Genomic DNA, 23,945 nt, shown 5'->3' on the forward strand with positions numbered 1-23,945 from the left:
CTCCTTATTGTTTTATTTGTCTGGCAAACATTATTCATGTTATATCTACACTGACTAAAATAATCTGTGACATGTCGAGTAGATGTTGTTTATGCAGCTCTTCTTCTCGCCCACTGCTTGAGAGACAGCCCTGCTACACTAAGAGCCACGTGGGAGCCTGAAACCTGGTCGTCCTTAAAGGCGTGGCCACGCAGTAGCGCCTCAGTGGATGTCCAGCATGTGGGCGTGGCTTGTCACCGCGGTCCACCCAATAGTGGGAAACCCTGCGCAAGTCGCTATGGTGACGGCGCTCGGCTTGACTGCGTGATGGGTTGACAGGTTGCGCGCTGTTAGTGCTCTAGGCGAGCATGTACTCCAAGAGTGTGCGGGTACCGTCGGATAGTCAAGCCAGAGAAAAGTAAGTTTATTTCTCTATTCCCAGGAAAGAGGGGGAAACGAAATGGCCACTGTGGATGAATAACCCATGACGCGCGTCGCAAACAACTGAATTAAGAGTGCGGAGCTCAGAGCAAAAGGTTTCCATCCTGTTAGACTCGACTCTTTAATAAGAGGAAAAGATGGTTGTCATTACCTTGCTGCAAATTGTGCATCGCTGTCGTCAAATTCAATATCTGAGGCGTCAGTAGGTAGGCTACATGATGGCTGTTTGTATCCGGATTTGGCTATACAGTATATTATTTGTCTTTACTCAGAGAATGGATTAAGTTCTAAACGCAAACATACAGCATTTCAGGTTTTGAAATGACCAGAGAATTTGCCTTTCCAAATAAACAGGCATCTTATAATGAATACTGTAGATGTACTGTAGTTGGTGATCATGATAAACAGTCTTAGTTTTTGTGTGTATATATATATATATGTCTGTTGAGGGGTGCGCGCATGCGCAATTGGATGCATTTTGGTCTTGAAGATGTGATAAAACAGCTGTGTGTAGTTTTGGACATGTGTACCATCGAGGCTGTGTACATGTATCTGTCTGAGAAAGACTGTCGACACCAGACACTCCACAGCATCAGGTCCAGGGTGTTCAGTGTTCAACCCCAACACTTTGCTTATCTAGGTGTAAATAATAATGGAGGTGTAAATAATGTGGATGTTAAATTAAAATTTTAAGCTCCAAAGATGCGTACCTGGAGGCTCTCTCTCTCTCTCTCTCTCTCTCTGTTTCTATTTCATCTACACCAGTGTCCATGATTCACATGTTACATGTAAATATACATATTTACAATATAAATCACATCTTTAAGTTTTTCCTAAGTCATGTATATTATGGTGCCTATCTAGTATTCCATATAAAGCTGTATTGTATAGCTGGAAGGTTATACAGTTCATGTCAGTGTATCATGCCTTTTGATCTGCCATTGTGGTCTCACAGTGAATATGTAAATTATTTTGTGAAATGAAAAGAAAATTAGGCACGGTGGCACAGTGGTTCAGTGGTTAGCACTGTCGATTTGTACCCCCAGGGTCCGGATTCGATTCCCGTCGGGTCTGTGTGCATGGAGTTAGCATGTTCCCCCTGTGAATGCGTGAATCCGTTGGTGTACCCTGTCTTGTGCCATAATTCTCCTAGGATAGGCTTTAGTCCATCCATGACATGTATACAGGATAAAGCGGTATTGATGATTGCGTGAGTGAATGAAAATATAGGCTATCCATAAAGTCATGTTGTGTATCACCTTATGAACACATGAACTCTAATTAACAGGAGGTAATGCTAGATAATATTTGATGATGTTACATTATTTATCATTAACAAATATAGATGTAGTAACCCATCTCAATAAGTAAACCTCATTTAAAAATTTTGCCCACGTGATGGATGCTAATGTGTCTATTTTAGATTCCATTGTACAGCTGGAAGATTATATGTAGAAGTTTACATTCATGTCAGTATATCATGCTATGAGAATTTTAATCAATCTCCCTTTGTGGTCTTATAGTAAATATGTAAATTATTTTGTGAAATTACAAGGAAAAATAAGCTAGGAAACAGTAACGCTGCTTTAACGATCAGAGATACACAGACACATAGTCTGCGCATCATTTCACTGAATCAGCCAAAAAAGAAAAACAAGGTTAGCATAATTCAGATTACCTCAATTTCCCCTAACATGCAGCATAAAGAAACGACCCTATACAAGTTCTTGCCGAGTGTTTTTAGTGCACAATATTATTCAGTAAACTGGCCCAAATGTCTCTGTACAGCAGAGTTTACCTTTATAATCATAAATTCCTACGAGGATCACTCACTGTGCTTTCAGTGTAACAAAGAAATGATGTAAAGTTCTGCAGTTACTCTTTGTGTCCCATGTCTTATTTTTGATCTTAAGTGATAACTGAGGTGAGAAGTTGAAGTTTGTTTCATTGTCTGTAAATATAATTTCATTCCCATGGTAGCAGTTTTTGGTTTCCATCCTGATGTTTCTGTCCTTACAGTTACCTCATTACTCTGCTATTGTCTTTCTCTTTGCTTTGTTTAGTTTTTTCAATTTCTTCCTCTTACTGTGTATATCACTATATTTCCATGTTGCTATATCAGCAACTAGTTATCTCCCTCTCGATGTGAAATCCATTATATGTGTCTCTGCTATATGATTTGTGACACACATGCTTACAAATACAGCATGCCGTTTCCTTTTCTTGATATCGGATCCTCTCATGTGATATGAGACCCTATTCGAAAAACTGTTTGGAAAAATAGAAAAGAAACTCTTCTCAAATGTGACTTTGCCAGACACGTTGTGGAGGTAACAGGCCTAGTGCTTTATTGTCTAATGCTTTATCAGTTTTCATGTAGCCTTATGTGTTTAGCTGTAAGTGAAATTAAGTGGAAGGTGAAAGCAAAATGTGTTATAGGAGAAAGAGTGTGATACAGTCTGTTAGAAAACGAATTTTAACATTTTTTAATTGGAAGAAAGTCTTATTTGCTTTATTCCTTTTAATACCCGAGCATCCTACCATTTGTTTCTTTATTTGTTTGTTTATTTATTTATTTATTTATTTATTTATTTATTTATCTTTAATGTTACATATTGTCAGCAAAACATAGTTTTAATGTTCACTTATGGCATACCTTGTATGTATATAGCAGATTCCTTAACAACCCTGCGTTATTCTCACTCATGAAGTGAGCAAAAAATACAGCTTGTCATGTAACCTCATAGCTTTCCATCCTAAATTATTTTCATTTTGCCTCACCTGTGATGGACGCAACAGGCTCCTTCAGAAGTGCCATATAAAGTAAATGTCTTTATATTTACATTACATTACAGCAGATGCCCTTACTAAAAGTGACTTACATTTTTTTTTTATCTCATTATACATCTGAGCAGTTAAGGGTTTAGAGCCTTGCTCAAGGGCCCAACAGGGACAACTTGGTGGTCGTGGGATTTAAATCTGGGACCTTCCAAACTGTAGTCCAATACCTTAACCACTGAGATCCCACTTTATATAAATGTACTTCTGTGTGTCTGGTTCTTTTTTGATGTTCAAGAGTATATAACAAAATTAAATACACTAATCAACCATAAAATTATATTGAGTAGGTCTAATTTTTGCCATGTGCTGCCGTGGTCCGCCGAGACATGGACTCCCCCGGACCTAAAGAATGCTGTAGTGTCTGGCATCAAGCCACCAGTAGCAGCTCCCCTAAGTCCTTTACGTTGCAAAGTGTGGCCTACACGGATCTGACTTGTTTTTCCAGCATGTTTCACAGATGCTCGATTGGATTGAGATCTAGAGAATTTGCAGGCCAAGTCAACACCTTGAACTCATTGTTCCTTAAACCATCTTGAAGCATTTATATATATATTTTTTCCTTGGGCCTGTTTTTCTACGTCATGACCACCGCAGTCCAGGAACATCCCAAAAAGAACTGCAGTTCTGGAGTTGCTCTGACCTGGTCTTCTAGCTATCACAATATGGCCTTTGTCAGAATACCTAAACATGACCAACACTTTAACTTCAGGAACAAAATATACACTTGCTGCCTAATATATCCCACCCACTTCCAGGCACCAATGTAATAAGATAATGAATGTTATTTCCTTTCACCTGTCAGTGGTCATAATGCCACGGCTGAATGGCTGTGACTGATATCTCGCAGGATTATTAGAATTTGTCCATGGTGGATCTGCATTTTTAATACCTTATTTTGAACGCAGCTTTTGAAAAACACATCCATCCCCTTCGGCACTGCCACCATCTTTATGAATGACATTTCAGTGACTCGTTTACAGGATGTGTTTTATCAGCACGCACGTCTGCATTTTTGCATTTCCTTAAATGCGTGCTAGAGGTCACATGGTCCTACTCTTCAGTAGTGTACGATTTCATTCCTTTCCTTTGATTAGTAAGATGTTCTCCCGAGCCAAGTGGGAAGTGACAAGCAGATTCACAGCGGAGGAGAAAATATATATAAATGTCAAGCTAATCTGTTAATGTTTGTGCAGAGCTAATTTACATATTGCAAATGTCATGATGGTCTCATAATGATTCTTTCTAAAACACAGATGATAAAGTCTGGGACTGCCACAGGCTTATCCACTCAAAGAGTGCATATCTTTTTTTTTTTCTTTCTTTCTTTTTTTAAATATTATTATGCAGAGTAAGGTATAATAAAATAAAATATTTGTCCACCTCTTTCCTTTTATTTTATGGTCCAGAGAGTTTGAAATGTTTATCTAGTAAACCAGTCTCACACTGAAGGCAGTCTCTGTTCCGCTCTGTAGCGTTTGCTTTTTGTTCTTCTGGGGAGTCTCTCTCCATCTCTCCTTCTTTCCCATCCCCTTTTTCGATGCTTCATTGAGTCTGACAGAAACTCAGGAGTGTTAATTTTAAACTTATTTCCAGCATCCGGGTCTCCTCCCTCAACCCTGGCTCTCTTTCATCTTAGTTTCCATGAAATCTGCTATCATTATTCCAACCTCTACACTACCCTCTCGCACATGAAATGCCTCCTCCTGTGAACACTCGTCCCTCTGGTTCTGCTACATTTATTTTTGTCCTGTGTGTGTGTGTGTGTATATATATATATATATATATATATATATATATATATATATATATATATATATAATATGTGCTTTTTTTTTTTTTTTTTTAATTAAAAAAAATGTGCAGATCAGATCAACCCCATAACCTGCATATAAACTTCAGGCAGCAGTATCCAAGTCTGGAAAAAGATGAGACATAAAGAGCCTGAGAATGAAAGAGCTTTCTACCATTTCAGTATTGTCCAATGTGTCTTTGCATTCTGTGTCTGTGGGTGTTGGTGAGGTTTGCAGAAACTCCTCTCGCACATCCTCTGCTCTGCAAGGCAAGTCGTACACCAGGATTTAGGGAAAAAGAAGCGTTTGAATGTTAGTACCTCTGTGCAGTGTTTAAACCGTCCCTGATTTCTCTTAGTCATGTTCCTTGAGTGTAAACACAAAGGTTTATTACAGACTGCATACTCCCATGATCTCAGCAGTGTATGCTTTCAATTTATTTTATGATACCTCTGCATTTACACTGGACGAGCCGAGTTGAATTACAGCACACACTTCCACAGCCTAAGCAGTTTATGACTGTGAGGCTGTCCTGAGTAATTCGTGAAAAAACACAGACGCATCACAATTACTAGAACACACTAGTGCTTGGCTTTCTCCAGTGAAATCTATTGAAATTAACCTTATCATTACACTCGCTCACTCATCGTCTATATAGCTTAATCCTGTATTCAGGGTTGCGGGGGACCTGGAGCCTATCCCAGGAGAGTTGGGGCACATGGCGGGGTACAACCCTGGACAGGGTGCCAATCCATCGCAGGGCACACGCACATACATACACACACTCTCACACTCATTCACACACTGCGGGCAACTTTGGGAATGTCAAATAAGCTAATCCAAAACAGGACACCTGGTGACTTGCTTACAGAGTCATTGGCTCCCAAAACTGCAGACTAGTAAGAATGCACATGCTGACTCCTGTCCAATGCCAAAAGTGCATACAATGAGCGTGTGGGCGTCAAAACTGAACCACTAATCAATGCAAGAAGGTAGTCTAGTTTAATCGTTGCTGTTTTCCATCACACCATGTAAACAGCCAGGTGAGTGTGTTCTGTTTACCAGGGTAAGAAATGGCTCTAGGATGCACTACGGGAAGGCATGCGGTGGTGGTTGGATGCTCTAGGCAGTTTTTTCTGGGAAACCTTGGCATTCATTTGTTACCTTGGCACATACCACCTACTTAAAAATTGTTGCAAACAATTTATACCACTTAATGGAAAGAATATTCCTCAATAGCAGTGGCTACTTTAAGCAGCATAATGTGTCCTGGCAAAGGGTTAAATTTGCTGATGATCTCAATCTGATTAGAAATCTGTAGGATGTGCCGGACAAACAAATCCGATCCACGAATGCCCCACCTCAAAGTTGACAAGATCTGCAGCTATCGTGTAGGTCAAGATGTCAACAGAGCTTTGGTGACACAAGGCACCCTATACACTATTATGCATGTGGATTCATTATTATGGTCGATCTTTGTCTATATATTATAGAGGAGTATTAACAGTGATCTGTCCATCTCTCACCCACTCCTTTACATGTTGCGTAAAATGCATTTCTCATTCTGCAGTAAAGGTGGGAATGGCAGAAATTAAAGGTGGACATTATTTTTAAATAAAAATTAATTTGTAGTGATTTCATGTTTTAACTAGAATATAAATAGCTGCATGAATAGTCATAGTTGATGTATTGAAAATCTCCTATTTCATTTTTAAATGCTTGCTACCTTTGCATTCATTGTTAATATCTTTGCATTAGGTTTTTTTTTCTTTTTTGTTTGGTAATTTTAAATTTAGTTTTTTGTTACATGCAAAGTCAAACAAATATGCCTCTCTTCATTTCCTTAGTCCTCTGATTTTCATTTAAAGGTAGTGATTTGGACCCTTTGGAGACGTTTGTTGTGTTCTGTTGATAATATTCGAACGTATTGAAGATAGACAAAGGTGGTTATGGTAGTAATAACAATAATAAGTACCAGTACAATGCTTTAATTTTGGCCAGACTGACCAGATTGATTGCACTGTCTGGAGGAAAAAAATTGTTATGTAAAATTCATGTACTTAATCTGGTCCAAATTAGAGGTGCAATAATTTAATGTGGGGTATCATTATTAGAGATTATGTTGTCCTAAAAATTATATATCAAATTATTTCATGCCATTTTTAAAAAAAGCGTTATGTCATCATAAGTGAGTTGTTTCATGAAAGATGTGAACAACAGGGAAGAGTCAGCTTAGTGCTAAGATACAGTATATCAGTATCAGATATAATCAGTATCATAATAAATATAAACATAAATTCCTAGTAGACATGTACATTACCACTCCCATTTCCCCACAGATTTTATTATCTAATTTTTTTTATTTTTTTTTATTTTTCCATTTCTTCTTTGCAGGCTAGCCCTCTATGTTTATGAATATCTGCTACATGTTGGAGCTCAGAAATCTGCACAGACCTTCCTCTCAGAGGTACGTAAATGCAGCACACCATCACCTTAAATAATGTGAACTCAGTGGGCTTTTTTTTTTATTTTATTTTTTTTTATAAACACGGTTTCTTTACAGTAGGCATTTAGGATCCATAGAGGAAGCTTAGACATTTCACTGTGTGTAAGCTGTAGGACGCTCTGGTTTTGTCCTTGCTCCAGGCTAATTGAGTTACTCTGCACCGAGATGATCTCAGAGAGACACAGACAGTTGCTTGTGAGCATGTTCACACTTTGTCAAGGACAAGAATTAGCATCCACCGTGCTGCTTTTAGTGCTGTATACCGACTACACATTACAGTTAGTTCTCAGCTACACCAACTATTGCAGTCATAATATGTAGCCATTTAATCAGGGACTGATATTGTTTTTGTTTTATTTTTAATATTTTGGATTTTTTATTAGATCACACATTTGTAAGATTAATATAATATAATATAATATAATATTTATAATATTTATAATATTTATAATATAATATAATATAATATAATATAATATACAGTGGAACCTCGGATTACGAGCACAATTCGTTCCGGAAGTGGGCTTGTATTCCAAAATACTCATAAATCAAAACAAATCAAAAATTTGTAAAGGGGAAAGAGAGAGAGAGAGTGAAGGGGCATGGTGTCAAATTACGCACGCACACACATAACGACAGGCTGAAATAGAGAAGGAAAAAATGGATCTCTAACCTTTCTTTTGTTTTACATGCACGCACACACGTGTTATAAGAAACAGTACACGTGCGCTGTACACATGCGCTTAGAAACACAAAATAAAATATGTATTACATACACACAAGTGGTCACAGTGTTACAGTAAACAGTACACACGTGCATGGATGTTGATTATACCAGTAAGAGTTTTGGCCAGTAAGACCAGCAGAAGAGATGATTACCCATAATTCAATAGCACAAGAGAGAGAGAAAAACCGTTGGCTCAGTTGTGATCACATGACGCTCGGCGTCAAAACAAGAAACGCATGCATCATACAGACTTGCTCATTTTTCAAGTCAAAATGTATTTAAAATCTTTGCTCGTTTTGCGGAACACACGCAAACTGCGTTACTCGCAATCCGAGGTTTCACTGTAATATAATATAATATTATATAATATAATGTAATTGGCTTTATCCTTTTGATCTGAAGCAAGAGTATTAAAAATCAAAAAGAAAATATGCCTGGCTAAAAAAAAAGAAACAGAAAAACAAGATCACTGCAGAAACACAGGCACTTCTGAGACACCCAAAGCATATTGTGACTCAGACACGAACGAGACAAGTCTTAAGACATTCCCTCCTATTGTATACCGCTTCCTTTGCGACTCCCATCTTTCGCCACCCTGGCCATGCAGCCAGCCCACGCAGCCCCCAAAATAACCCTTCTGTATCTCCCTAGCAGTGACAGAGACTCACACAAACAAGCACAATGGATAACATGGGCACTCAGCCACCCACGCTGTTTACAGCAGCTGCTGGATTATTGTGTGGACAGAAATCATGGACAGCTCATCCAGGCAGCTCAATACCAAAAAAAAAAAGAGAGAAAGAAATCAGAGGTCTAGCATCAATGCAAGATGTTGAGACGAAAATACTGCATCTGTGTAAATGATAATCAGATTTCTCCATCAATTTTTAAGCAAGAAATAAAACATGACAAGACATGCTGTTAGAGGAAAAGGAAGTCAACAGGGTGGTGCTAGGTGAATCCGTTTATACAGTAGTTACGTATGACATTGTGGGTCATCAGTGAAAGTTCATGCTTTTATGTTAGTCTTGAAATACTGGCATATGTGAAATTCTCAAAGAACAAGTGGTCGTCAGGGGCTGAGAATCCAACATCTCTATCCTTTGAGTATCCTTAAGCTTAGATTAAGTAAAGTATCTGCCTTGTAATTGCCTAATTAGTTGTTACAGTAGAAAAGATAAGAAGTGGAGTCTTTATTTTAGTCTTTTTGTTAACTATTTAGCTACGCCCCAGGTGGGGTACAATTATGGAATTGTCTTTTCCTTAATATTTAACTCACAACATACACTGGATTTACTGTATAGCATGGTGCAAAAGACTTATACTTTGCTTCCAAAGAGCCAGACTGTTTTAACGTCTAGTCTTGGAGAATAGTTTGTCCAGGCTTCCTGAAGGACTTTTCTGGCTCTCATGTTGGAAAAGCTCTCATTTTCAGTTCAGTCCCTGTACCTGAGCAGTTTCAGAGGAACATTTCATTCGTTAAACCACACAGTCGCCTATGAAAACCAATCAAACTTAATGCATGAACCAGTGTGAAACAGGTGCGGATGATTAGGTGGCTGATTAGCATGTCTGTGATGCTAAGTACTGAGTGGTTAGAATAGACAAGAGGGGAAATGAGGTTGCTGCTGATATTACATAAACAGGCAATTTTAAAACTGTATCTTTAAGCACTTTAAATGTAATTGGATTTCAATTTACATTAAAATGAAGAAGTAAGGACTGACTCAAGGCTTACTTTATATACATGTGGTTTTATTAGCAAGGATGTTTTCAGATTGACGGAAGAGGGAAGCTCATTGTTTTCATTGCATGATTCACTTCACATTCCGCAGATTACTGACAGATAAATGACAAATGAGTGCTTTAAAATAAACAGTGATTTCATGTTAAGATTTATTTCATAAGTAGCCAGTGAGTTCATTTTTTTTCCATGCATGCCAAGAGCAAAACCCATACTATCACTGTAATAAGTACAGTATACACAGTGGATAGCACAAAAAAAAATATTACTTTGATGGGTTTATAGACTACAGACTTTATTCTCTCATCCGTTATAGCCATGACTCCAGAAATAAACTGCTATTAATTCTGTGCAAGAGGGATGAGTCAGCAGTACTTTTTCAGTAAGGCTGTAATCACTCAGCCTAGTGTTCTCTGTCTGACCCTGACAGATCCGATGGGAGAAGAACATCACGCTGGGAGAGCCACCTGGGTTCCTTCACTCCTGGTGGTGGTAAGCCGCTCACATCCAGCGTGACCAATCTCCATATGTGTCTGACGAAGCTTGACTTAATTAATGCAGAGATTTGTCTTGCTTTGCAGTGTTTTCTGGGATCTCTACTGTGCAGCTCCTGAAAGGAGAGAAACGTGTGAACATTCAAGTGAGGCCAAAGCCTTCCATGACTATGTAAGTAAAACGTGCTTATGGTGAGCTTTGGAATAGAATGGCTGTAGTAATAATTCTTTAGAATTTTAGGTGAGACAAATAATGGCATGATATTTTTGTGCCTCGGATTTTTTTTTTTAACAAGCTGGGAGGTTGTTACTGGGAATTAGAGCAGCTGGAGAGAAAGAGGGGACCCTGGGAGAGATGATAAATGAGTTGTGAAGGGATGAAAAGCATGATGTCATACCTTTGTGGTAAACACCGTTAGAAAGAGCACAGAAAGAGAGAATAAAAGGAAAAAAGGATTTTTTTGGTCTTCTGCAAAATGCAACTTATTGATACTACAGTACAAATCGGTAGTCCTGCTACTGAGTTCTGCTAGCTAGTGAACATTCAAAGTGGTAAGGAATGCATTTGTGATGTGTAACAATGTGTAGGGCCTTTTTAAAAATTATTTTATGGTTTATGGTTAATGTTATGGAATGTTTTCAAAAGAAAGAAAAAACTCATGCCATCAACATATCTATACAGTACATATAATAAAACTGTAAAGTGGGCAGGTCTGTACTTTGAGAATATTTGTGAAAAAATAAATTTGGGTGTAAGATACAGTAATTAGTTAACATGCTTTTTGGAATTTTTGTCTGTTTGTTTGTGCACGCATCATGTATAAACTACTGAATAAGATTTAATGGGATTTTTAAAGTTGTATTTGGCTGAGCTTGAGGTGACATATACAGTATAAAAAAAAGTAATACGCACTTATGAGTGTGCAGTTGAAATCTACTTAATAAACGCGATCTCGCACCTTCATTCTGCACTTTTGAGTGTGCAATTTAATTTCACGTGAACGAAGTTGCGTGCACAATCTAGTGTGTATATGCTGTGTGTGTGTTTGGGAACAAATGTATGTGCAACATTTTTTACCTCAATTTCTGATTGCACAATTTCCACATACCATCATGTACTTGTTTGTGTTTTTTCTTTTTTTTTTGTCAATTTCCCAATGTAGTCAGCCATGATGTATAATTTTACTGAAATGAAAAGAGTCTTGAGTTACAATTATTATATCGCAATGTGGCAACATCTCATCATTACATTGCACTTGTCAATTGTACCACCACCAAAATTGCAGCAGACTTACATTAGCATATCATCTTTGGTAAGTAAACGTATAGGAAATGATAGCAGACAAATTAGAAATAGATTTGGTATTTGCACAGACAAATTAGAAATTGAAAAAAAATAGTACAATATAATCATGGTGGGATTTTAGAGAAATATCAGTTTCTATCTAGTTTTGAGAATATTAGATTGTATTTAATTGTATTTATTGGCTGACTTTGTTATATTTCGCTCAAAGCATTCTATAAAATAATTGAGAATATCTTCTAATAAAGAGTGCACTTAGTTTTTATGTCCTCATGCTTTTGCGCATTCATCATTTTCTGTGTACGCTACGACTCAGTGGAGCGGCCTAAAGTGCTGCAGTTCCTACTGTATGTGAGTTTTAAAACTTAATTTAAAACAAACTTTTTAAAGGACACTTAACTCTGCAAACATTAATATATGTTTCGTGTCGGCTGCCAGGGTTGCACTGGCGACACAAAGGGATCACTATCCATCGTCGTCACGCTTTTCTTCTATACGCAACTCCTCCAAACCCATTCATGGGAATTCGGCCCAACCTTTACATAACCTCTATTAGGAAGCTTAGATGTGTGCTAGCTATTTCATTTTAAAAAGTAGCGTGTTTAATGGAAGAGCTGGCATATGTCTTACCTGACATAAGTCCTACCTGTTTGATGTTGACGCAGTCATTGATTGATGCCGTTATTGCAAGCATGGTGTATGAGACCACATATAAAATGCTATTTACTTTCATTTATTTAATAAGACTATATTTTAAAATATTTTTTCCATAAGCTCAGCAAAAATTTGGGTCATGTCTCAATAATAAATATATATATTGTACCAGGCTGTACCCATGATTTCTCACAATCTTGCAAACAGAAGGCATGCATAATGAAGTGCATAATAAAGTCACCACTGCACTGTGTGCCTTTAGAGAAAATGAGCAGGTTACAACTGTTTAAGCTCTCCCATATGATATTAGAAGAACATTCATGAAAACCTAATCTTGATTTCTGACATTTATTATTTAATTTTTTTTTCACAATAATATATAAATTTTTTTATTTTTCTGCTAACACTGTCAACACGACGATACCTCTCTAAATGAACACCTTGCATCAAGCGGCTTTATAAGTACAAACTATTTTTATCCACAATCCATTAGTGTGTTTCAGGAAAGCTCTACTAGACAATCTAATTGCTTTTTTTTTTTTTTTGCTGTATATGGATGTTCCATCTAAAAGAAGCATCTTACTGTCATCTTTTAAAGATATTAAGAGGCAGTATGTCTGTACTTCATGCACCAAATATTGAAGTCACCTAAAATTGATGTTCCTGTGAAATCACTATAGTAATCATCACTAAGAAATAAGCCTCATATAAAATAATCAGTTGTTTTTTTTTCATCTGAATTTTACATCTGATTGCCGCCAGTATGCATGTATTTTACACGACATTATAACTTGCTCCTACTCCTTTCGAACATTCACTTTTTATTATTTACTAGCCTGTGTAACTCTTACTGTAGATTTCTCTGCTAACATAATGTTCAGCAAGAAAGCCAGTGTTGCCCGCGCACTCATTTTCATTGTGTTCACACACGCTTGAACATGAACAGGAGAAAGATGAGAAGCATGCCAGCATGAAATAGCTTGTAATATTTTGTTGGCATTTAAGCATGTTAATGAAGGTTTTCAACCCAAAATGCTGAGGAGGAAAGAGCGCGGGGCTGTTTTTGGGGTCTCATTTGCATTTTAAAGAGAAAGATCAAACCAGCGCTCTTAATGGTGAGTGGAAACTAATGCTGGCAGCTAGGACGCTATCATGGAGCTGAAATGCTTTCGATTGCACACGTCTGGAACTATCGTGCTGGGTTTTTGTGCACAGCACTACTCTAGATTATGCTTTAGGGTAAAAACTTTTTTGACTTTTTGTTCATATTTAACGCAATATAGAACTTTACTTTTTTATTATTGAGGCAGACATAACATTGCCTGGGAAAACTGGTTTCCATGTCCCTTTTTCCTGATGGCCATCAACTTGCCGTTCTTTCCTTCCTCACATTTTCCACCAAGCTTCCAAAGTTCACTGGCAATAAAAGAGCAATAGTTTATCTCTCTTTCCCCTCTGTTTGTTTTCAAATGACATCTTTCCCCAAAGCTCACACAGGAAATGGGTTAATGGCATAGCTGAGGATGGATGGATGGAAGTAGTGGGGATGGAGGAGAGAGAAAAAAAAAAAGAGGTGTTGGCAACTGTATATTTCCTGACATTATGTTACGTTAGAGCTGTTTCCTAGCTAGTTGTAAGTCACATAAATTCTTTATATATATATATATATAGTACCGTACAGCGGAAATCTTTTCTTTGCATGTCTCAGGAAGTCAAAGCAACCACCTTGTCTACACTCTCATTCCTTACATGGTTAATGTTACTGTATTGGGTGTAAGATAATAACTGAGGAATTCAGGACATGTTTTAGCGGAAGAACTTGAAACTAAATGAATCATCATGAGTTTCTAGATTGACCTGTTAAAAATAAAATTTAAATAGATTATCCAAAATTAATAGTACAACATACAGTATAGCCAGACTCCTGTTGTGTTCCGCTTAGGCCTCTTACTGTACATTCTCTGATTTTATTTTAACTAACCAGTCATTTGGTAGTTTCCCAATGATGACCTGTTGTGTGTGTGTGTCCTGTCAGCTGCCAATGAGCATTTGTAAGAGAGAGCATTTGTAATAATGCATAAATAAATAAATAAGTAAACAAGGAAGTCCACCGGGAAATTCCTGAACTTCCTGATGACCAGTTTTTCTATCTGTGATTCATTGGGAACAACTAAATAATAATGTAAGTCGTTATTGGGTTAAAGTGTTTTAGAATTTTTTTTCCTTTACAATATTATTATAAAAAGTTGTCCTGATTCCAACAGAGTCTCATCACCTTGACTTAGTTCAGCTGTTCTCGGTGCATTGTGAATAAGACAGTCCCAGTATCATTTCACCACTGTCTGAGATTTCCAGACAGAATGATCGGAATCAACCAGCTGTCTAAAGATTGTATAAACAATGTTATTAAGAAAAAGAAAAATAGAACAATGTTTAACAGAACCCGAACCTGGTAATGTCTCAGTTCGACAGCAGACGCAATTCTTCCATGTCTTTGACAGATGCTTATTCTACAGTGGGGGTTGTCTAGACGAGCGCACTTGTCATTCTCACCACGTTTCTCTAATAATGAGAGAGATGGAATCCTTCTCTCTGCTGAAGTTAACGCACACACAGACACACAGAGACACACATTAAAACAACACGTCTAATCAATATGGCCTGATAAGCAGACAAAGCCCATTTAGAAATAATCTCAGCAAGTCGGCTTATGATCCTTGTAAAATGTGTGTACGAAAACAGTTTTGTAACAGCAAATTAAAACCTCGGTGTGGGGTGTGAGCTTGTAGTGTGAACTGAATCCTTTCGGATAAATTGAACATAATACAACTGCAGTGCGCACCAGCTTCTTGAAATGGTACACACTTTCATACGCAAACCTGAAACAGATGCTACGTCCTCCTCCACTGTCCTTCGCCTGCGGTCAGATGTTGCAGCTGTGATGTCTGCTCTGATGAATTGTTGTTGTTTCTATGCTTCTGAATACTGACTCATTAGTGAAACAACATGCTGTCCTCTGAGCCATGCTTTAAGATGTGAAATAGACGGTGAGTCTACCATGAACAAACTGTTGTACAAACTCATCTTGGGAATGGGTTCAGATATAGTTTCTGATTCCACAAATAGTGACATTTTTGTTTAAAAGAAACAGATCACCTTTTTTATATTTAAAAAGATTTTATTACTTGTTAGGGTTAAAATAAAAAAAAAAAAATTTTAAATATTTTTGCTGTAATGACTATTGTCATTTTCTAAAAACTTTATAACTTTATAGTTGTGATGTCATGCTATAAATAGTAAGAAAAAAATCTAATCCACATAAACAGGAAGTTTATATTATAAATTAAGGATATAACTCCAAAATATAAATATAGCTCTTAATGATTTTAAAGGGCCCCTATAATGCGAAAACAACTTATCAGTCATTTTTAGACATTTAGATAGGTCTCCTGTGTGTATGCTGTACAAAGAAAAAAACCTTTATACCTTTATGCACATTTATCATCTTCTTTGTTGTTGGAATCCAATATGTCACATGACTGCCAAGTGTAGGTCTCAGTCTCCCTCATCTTTCCAGCCAGTTAAAGCCGTTTTTCCAGACCAGCCTTCCTAAAATCTACGTATAACAAACCATTTCAATTTTTCCCCCTATTGTGACCTCATATAAGAAGATACCCTCCGCTGACTTGACATAGCAGTAGCTTATCTACATAGACACTGAAACTGTGCATTTGTAGGAGGAGTGATATAAAGGAAGTTTGAGATAAGAACAAATGCATTATTTGAGGAATATTTTCAGATGGATCATTAGATTTACTTTAAGGGTATCTGAGGCCTTTATTAACTTGTTGAAGACATTGTAAAATATGGGACCTTTAAAGTAAAATATTTTTACAGTTTTGCTGACTGGTATTTGGTAGCTATCTTAGTAGATATTAGAGAAAATCATTATTTTTTATGAGGGCGTTAACATTTACTGTTGTAGTAATCATAATTATGCAGACCTGGATCTCACTAGCTTCTGTGTCTGTCTTCCTTTAACTCAATGTTTATGCATAGTATTATATATTTAGAAAAATCGAGCTTCTTGGTTTCTAGAGTTATCATCTTTTCCATTGAGTGTAAGCAGACAGCTAAAACCTCCACATGAAACACTAGTTACTCAACAGCAGCACTGTTAATTATTCAGTGGGTCAAATGAGTTTGCCAGACGGTGCGAGGGCTTTCTCAACCTGCTATTGTTTCGGATTTCCTGTCTGTGTTTTCGATCCTGTGAAGAGTATGGACTATGTGTGAGTGTTTACTGAGTGTTAGTGGTTATCCCCTTAAACTCCCTGGGGTCCAGATTTACTGCTCTTTCCTCTTAACTACAAGATCTATAGTTTGGTAGCTAAAAAAGTGATATCGCTTGTTATGTGTGTTTTTCCTCCCAGAGTGCAGCCGCTGTGCCCAGCCCTGCAAGTGGGAACCTCCCTCCTGGAGAAGGAATGCCATTACCCCCTGGATTCTTCCAGGTACAAAAACACACACCGACATGCATGACTACGCCCTTACTGAAATGTGAAAAAAATTCTAAAAAGAAAAAAATTATTTGCAATTATTTATTATTATTATTATTATTATTATTATTATTATTAAGGATAATTTGTAGTGTTTTTTTTATTCTCATGCCAAATCGTTGACTTTATTTTTCTTTGTTTCATTGGTGCTGATGCCAAAGTTGGGCATTTCCAATTAACCCTACCTAAGGGGTGTAACATGTAGGGAGATGATAGTGAATCTTATTTTATAATTTTTCTTCCCAGAAACTGGTATTACAGTGTTATTGTTTGATATCGGGAATTCATTAGCTGCAAAGGAAGTCTGTGTTTGTACTTGTTTAGCTGTTTTTTTTTTTCTTTTGTAAAAGCCTGCACTCCTGCACAGTTGCCAATAACAATACTCTGGAGTACATCAATGAGGAATTTATGGAGATCCACTCAGAGAGCAGAGAATAAACAGATTGATTTAATGTCAGCAGCTGAACTCTGGGCCACTCTTCTGGCCCACTAATGACAACTGACGGTCTTCATTCACATTCTTCGAACTCAGCTCCCAGAAAAGCTTTACCATCACTCCTGTCCTACGTCTTTCTCCAATAAAAACCTGTTTATCAGTTTATGCATCAGAAGGAACTGAGTAGATGTACAAACATAAGGATTGGCATACATTAAATAGAAAAAAATAATAATTCCATGTTTTTATGAAATATAAAATTGTCGGACTTGTGTATACCTGTTCATTCATGTAGTTGTCCAACAGACCATCCTAATGCCAGCTGCATGCATACAATAATACAGATAGGATCAAAAGCCTCAGACATCAGAATAGGGAGAAATGTGATCCCAGTGATTTTGAACGCAGCATGCCATGAGGCTGGTTGAACTTCTAGGAGTTTCATGCACAACAGTCCCTAGAGCTGAGAACAGAATGGTGCAAAAAAAAAACATCCAAGGAGCAGCTCTGCATTTGAGAGCACATTGGTGATGAATGAGTATTGACGGACCTTTTTAAGGCGACAGGAAGGCTACGATATTGCAAATATAGAGCCTTTACAATCATGTTGAGCAGAAAAGCATGTCAGACTGGATATCAAACCTTATCGCAGCTGGGCCACAACAGCAGAAGATCACGTCAGACACCACTTCCATCAGCCAAGAACAGGAATCCAAAGAACACCATTCATTGGGTATTTTTTTGCCACCAGTGCTTTGTTTTACTCATTTCTTTTTTTTATTTAGATGCCGCATGGTGTACCATAAAATCATGTAGTCATAGCATTAGAATTCAGCTCAGAGTTACGCAGGTTACTGAAGTACGTTTTCAAAGGTTCGCCATAATGTATGATGGCTTGTGTAAAACTGATGTTTGTTGATGAAAGTAGATCACACATTGCCCTCTAGTGGTGCTCAGAGATGGTGATTAGTTAAAGTAATTAGGCTTTGTTTGAAACAATGGACAAACATATAATTATTGCTTACTTAAAGTAGTGTAGGGTAACGCAGGTGACAATTACAGTGAGACCGTGGTAATTGTTTTTCAGTATATTCCACTTAATATCAGCTCTAAGTACTTGATAACTCTTCAGAAGTCCATGTTCTTGCATTTTAATAGCAGTTCATGTCCCCGCGTTGCCCTGGAGGCCCCAGAGCTCCACTCAGAATGCCCAGTCAGGTACAGTCTTGCATCCTCAGTGCAAATTTCACTATTTCATGCGTTAATTATCTAGAGTCTCTGTAAAGGTATTGTGACACGCTAATTATTGTACATTTTGTCCAGGCGATGGGCCCAGGCAACCAGCCACTCTTAAGTGGGATGGATCCCATGAGGCAGCCAGGTGAGATGTTCTTGCATATAAATGAGAAATTGACCTTAAGGTTTTAGCAGTGGTTCTGCAGGATTTAGATCTTAAAAGTCTCGATTTTTAGTCCAGAACCTCTGAAACGCCAGCATCATGGACACTTTAAGGACACTTAAATGCCATACACTATGTTTAAAGGTTTTCCTGACAGATCTTCTTTCTCAGGCCATCTTCACATGAATGGGCCAATGCAGAGAATGATGCCTCCAAGAGGAATAGTTCCTATTGGACCACAGGTTTGGCCCACCATATCCTCTTACCAACTCCACTTGTAGATGGATATGACTTAAATTATGATTAAACTGATCCACTCATGATGGCTTCTTGCAGAACTTGGCGGGTGGAATGAGGCCTCCTGTACATTCATTAATGGGACCAGCAATGCCTGGCATGTGAGTGTGCACTAAAGCCATTATTATTTAGTTTTAACAACTCCCTCATGTTTTTGTTAAAAAAAATATGTATCACTCCTTCATCTGTCCATTGCATGTGGGAGGCTGGAACTGCTCTGTTATGTCTCCTGTTATTTTGTGTGTAGGGCTCCAGGAGGAGGGAGGTCTTGGATAAATCCTCCGAACTCCAACTCGGTGAGTGCATTATAACGCATAGCAAACCAGAACCAGTAAATATTCACAATAAACTATTATATAAACAGTTTGTTCTCACATTCTCTTTGTTTTTGTCACACTTGCTTTGTTTTTGCAGATTCCATATTCATCATCATCTCCAGGAAGTTACACAGTAGGTGTTTTCTTGATAGAAATCTGTTCTACAAAGGGAATGCCAGACAGTTTGATTGAGCTGATTTGGTGTATTCATAGGGGCCAACGGGAAGTGGAGGAGGTGCTCCAGGGACACCGGTCATGCCGAGTCCTGCAGGTAAAACACTGGTCTGTAAAGACCGAAAATATACACCATATGGCCAAAACTATGTGGACACCTGACCATGGCTAAACTTTTGCCACAAAATTACAATTTCCTTGTAGCGGATTTAAGAGGCCAAAACCTTTGTCATGATGATGTCCCAGTCCATAAAGTGAGCTTCATTAAGACTACGATTGAAGTGGAAGAATTTGAGTATCCTTCACGGATCCCTGAGCTCATGACCTCACTAATACTCTTGTGGCTGAGTGAGCGCAAATCTCCAAGGCACATGCACTTCAAAATCAGTGAAAAGCCTTCCCAGAAGAGTGGATGTTATTTCAATGGCAAAGGTGGACTACCTCTACTGTAAAATGGGACGCTCAGCAGACGCAAATAGTGTGATAGCTGAGTGTTCGCAAACTTTTGGCCATATATAGTGTGTTTGGATTGCGCTTTACATAATAATGCGTTTATGGGTTCATTACCTGTTTCATTTCAGAGTCAACCAGTTCAGGGGACAACATGTACAGTGTGATGAATTCAGTCCCATCAAATGGAAACAGGCCAAATGTAAGACCCATCCAGCACCCTTTTATCATTTACTGGAAATATTTCTTTTTTTTTTTGAAGAACATGATCCTATATGAGAATTATCTGACTTTATTTGCAGAGTAGAGCTTGGGTTAGATAAGATAACAAATTGCTATATTTACAGTTTTTTATAAAAACTACATAAAGACAAATAAATCTGTTATATCTAGGCATAATAGGTTTGTATGATACAATCACATCCAATGCAGTTTTTGTTCAAGGATGACATGGCAAATAATTTGGAAAAACGTATCAACCTGGTTAGTTAATTAACTAACCAGGTTGATACGTAAAGTTAGTAATGCCTAAAAAGCTAGTCTCTGGACATTGTGTGGTATTTAAGATGAAGTTGGGCCGGACACTTTGCTGAGACCTGGCAAACCTAAATGGAACATTTTCACTGCATATTTATAAATCCTGCATTTTTTGCCCCTGTTGAAGGTATACACAGATCAGCCATAACATTATAACCACCTGTGTAAAATTGAGTAGATCCACACTTTTGCCACCATAACAGTGATGCACAGTGCGTTCTGACACCTTTCTATCTTAACCTTTCCTTCAATTTGATCTACACTCACACTTTTATTGAATTGGACCTCACTCCCCAGTGAGCCTTAGCCACCCATGACTCTGTTGCCAGTTCACTGGTTCTCCTCACTTGAATCACTTTTGGTATGCCTGAGTACTGCAGCCTGGAAACATCCCACAAGAGCTGCAGGTTTTGAAGTTGATCTGACCCAGTTGTCTAATCATTACAATTCGGCCTATGTCACACTTAGCTACAGTACGTACATTCTCCATACCTCGTTACAAATGGCGGCCGGAAATGGGTGGGATATATTAGGCAGCCAGTGAACCTTTTTAAAGTTGATGTGTTGAAAGCAAACCAAATGGGCAAGCATAAGGATGTGAATTATTTTGACAAAGGCCAAATTTTGATGGCTAGAGGACTGGGTCAGAGCAACTGCAGGTCTTCCTGGTCCGCACTGGTTAGGGCATACCAAAAGAAATCTAAGGAAGGAAATCCAGTGGTCATGGGTGGCCAAGAGTTATTAATGCACACTGGGCCTGTGTAGTCCGATCCAAAAGAAGCGCTAGTGTAGATCAAATTGATGAAAAAATAAAAGCTGGTTTGTTTCTAGTTTGAAAAGAATTGAATGCATGTGTGTATTTGTCTCATTGTTCTTTTTCATAATTCTTTAGTTTCCTGTTGGTCCTTGTGTTGATGGTGCAATGGGAGGAGTTGCAGGAATAGAAGCTCATCCTCTGAATGGCTCATTAGGTATGAGCATTACCGACATATTACAAACTGCTATGTAAAGCAAAAAAAAAAAAAAAAATTGTTGTCCTAACATCCATAAATAGATTCACTCTTTCTTTTTGTCTTATCAGCATCAGGTGACATTGACAGCCTCCCAAAGGTACAGGAGGCTTCCTTTGCTTTCCCAAAAGACTCTAATTCACGGTTGTGTAAAGGCATGGGAATTTTACTGACATAATGTTTATCTGTATATTTCCCAGAGCTCCCCTGGGAACCTGAGTATGAACACCCAGCCCAGTACACCGAGAGGGGATGGAGAAATGCCTAGCAGCTTCCTCAACCCCTTTCAGAACGAGAGTGTATGTCGCAGTGATTCTCATAGTTTCACTTTTGAAATGAAACATTTAAGGGTAAAAATTAAGAGATTATTTAGCGTCTAGATAAAGGTTTTGATCATTTGTGGAGCTTGTCAGTTTGGAAAAAGTCTGATCACCTACAGAGTACAAATACATTATACCTGTATGCACACAACAAAGCACACATATACACCACTATATGTAAAATAAAAACAGACACACAAGAACATATAGGTAAGTTAACATGTTTATTTAATAAGTGAGGAAAGTGCTAGATATTTGAATTCTAAACATTATAATTCTCAGTTATTTTGTTAGGAAGTTTGTTCTATAGCTCATGACAAAGTTAAGATTAGGCTGTGCCATTTTCAGCCATTCGCCTGCCAACTCTTGGTTATGATTTCTCTCAAAAGAAGAAGAGGAAGAAAAAAAAAAGAAAACTCCACCTTGAAACACATGACATAAATTTAAATTGGAGGTTCGTGAGCATTCGTGATGTTTAGCGGTGTTAAAGCGATGATCAACACTGCCTGTCAAAAGGGTCAAATTATTAAGCTGCCTCATTCAAAGAAAACATTCAAGGAGATTACTGGAAAATTACTGGAACTTGGTAATGAACTCTTTAACACATTATCAAAACCAGGAAGGATAGTATTAAAGCATCAATTTTGTAAAAGAAAACTATGACTGGAGATCACTTAGTGAAGTTCCATGGTAAACAAAAAAATTAACAGTAAAAAAACATAGGTATGTTTAATAGTAAATATAAGAACAATTCCATACACACACACACACACAATGTAATGAGAACTCAGGATTGGGACTAAACAGCTGCATGTCTAAAAGAAAACCACTTGATAGTAAGCCTAATCAGAAAACTAAAAAAGCTTTGGTTTGCTAGGGAGCATAGAGATTGGAATTTGGAGCAATAGCAAAAGGTCATGTGGTCTAATAAGTCCAGATCAACTCTGTTCCAAAGTGATGGGTGTGTCAGGGTAAGAAGGGAAGCATGTGAAGTGATGCACCCATCATGCATACTGGCCACTGTAAAAGCATCTTGTTGCTTTAGTTATTCAGGTCTAGACTCAGTTACGTGATGTAACAATAATATAAAAAGTCAGGTGATGACCTGAATGTACTGAATGACCAGGTTATCACATCAGTGGAGCTTTTCTTCCCTGATGGCATGGGCATATTCTATGACTCAAATTGTGAAAAAGTGGTTTCTGGGAGCATGAGGAATCATTTTCACACATAAACTGGTCAGCACATTGTGTGCTGTAATCAAAGCTAAAGGTGACTAAATTAAATCTTAGAATGTGCAACTTTTTTTTTTTTGGACAGGCAGTATATTTGAGCGGAGTATACAGATGAGGAAATAGGAAAGATTGACAGATTAAAGAACTGAAGATCTGCATGGATTTCTTTGTATATCAGATAGTAGAGAAATACCATTGTGGATAAGGCAGGAAACCTTTAACCAAAGTGAAAATAGACCAATGCCCAGTACCATTGTGTCCATGAATAAGGTTTAAACTAGAAAAAACAACTCAGATTACAAATCAAAGATTGTGTTAATTAAATGAATAATGTGCAAGTTGTCAGGGTGGAAACTTCCCTTTCCTTATCCAACTTTAACATTTTACAAGAAATTGTGACATTTATTTAATGTAAAGTGTTGTTACTCTATTACAAATAATATTTCTTATACTTGTACAGATACTGATTCGATGCTTTCCTTGCCTGTGCAATTTTTCTATGCTGAGTATAAGAAATCTTTCTGTTTCTCTGCAGTACTCTCCCAACATGACGATGAGTGTGTGACACTGAATGGAACAAATAAGACACAAACGCACTTGGATCATTGATGTTTCCCATTGGAGCACTGAAGTGTAACAAACATTTGCCCGATCGAGCACAGCCAGTCTGGAACAAAACCAAAAGCAGGCTTTAGGCTTGTTTTTTTTTTTTTTTTTTTTTAACCTGTCACT

General features: G+C 37.7%; 1 protein-coding gene across 1 annotated transcript; it reads left to right on the plus strand.

Annotated features, from left to right (window-relative positions):
- Positions 1–264: 264 nt before the first annotated feature.
- ssbp2a (single stranded DNA binding protein 2a) lies at positions 265–23,921 on the plus strand. The gene is made up of 17 exons (XM_053480929.1): positions 265–397; positions 7,446–7,518; positions 10,459–10,520; positions 10,610–10,694; positions 16,913–16,993; positions 18,633–18,692; positions 18,798–18,855; positions 19,045–19,115; positions 19,210–19,271; positions 19,418–19,466; positions 19,585–19,620; positions 19,701–19,758; positions 20,243–20,313; positions 21,541–21,619; positions 21,730–21,758; positions 21,859–21,957; positions 23,749–23,921. Exons 1-17 carry the CDS (start codon positions 348–350, stop codon positions 23,776–23,778), a joined length of 1,053 nt encoding a protein of 350 aa, XP_053336904.1. The 5' UTR covers positions 265–347; the 3' UTR covers positions 23,779–23,921.
- The last annotated feature ends 24 nt before the right edge of the window (positions 23,922–23,945 follow it).

Source organism: Clarias gariepinus, chromosome 21 (assembly GCF_024256425.1).
Source record: "Clarias gariepinus isolate MV-2021 ecotype Netherlands chromosome 21, CGAR_prim_01v2, whole genome shotgun sequence".
NCBI classification, from domain to species: domain Eukaryota; kingdom Metazoa; phylum Chordata; class Actinopteri; order Siluriformes; family Clariidae; genus Clarias; species Clarias gariepinus.

What these genes read in the sequence shown, in the direction of transcription:
- ssbp2a (XM_053480929.1), top strand. Translation starts at nt 348, where the DNA reads ATGTACTCCAAGAGTGTGCGGGTACCGTCGGATAGTCAAGCCAGAGAA. An exon ending in TTCCTTCACTCCTGGTGGTG is followed by an intron (nt 10,521 to 10,609) that starts GTAAGCCGCTCA and finishes CTTGCTTTGCAG; the next exon opens with TGTTTTCTGGGATCTCTACT. An exon ending in ACATTGACAGCCTCCCAAAG is followed by an intron (nt 21,759 to 21,858) that starts GTACAGGAGGCT and finishes TATATTTCCCAG; the next exon opens with AGCTCCCCTGGGAACCTGAG.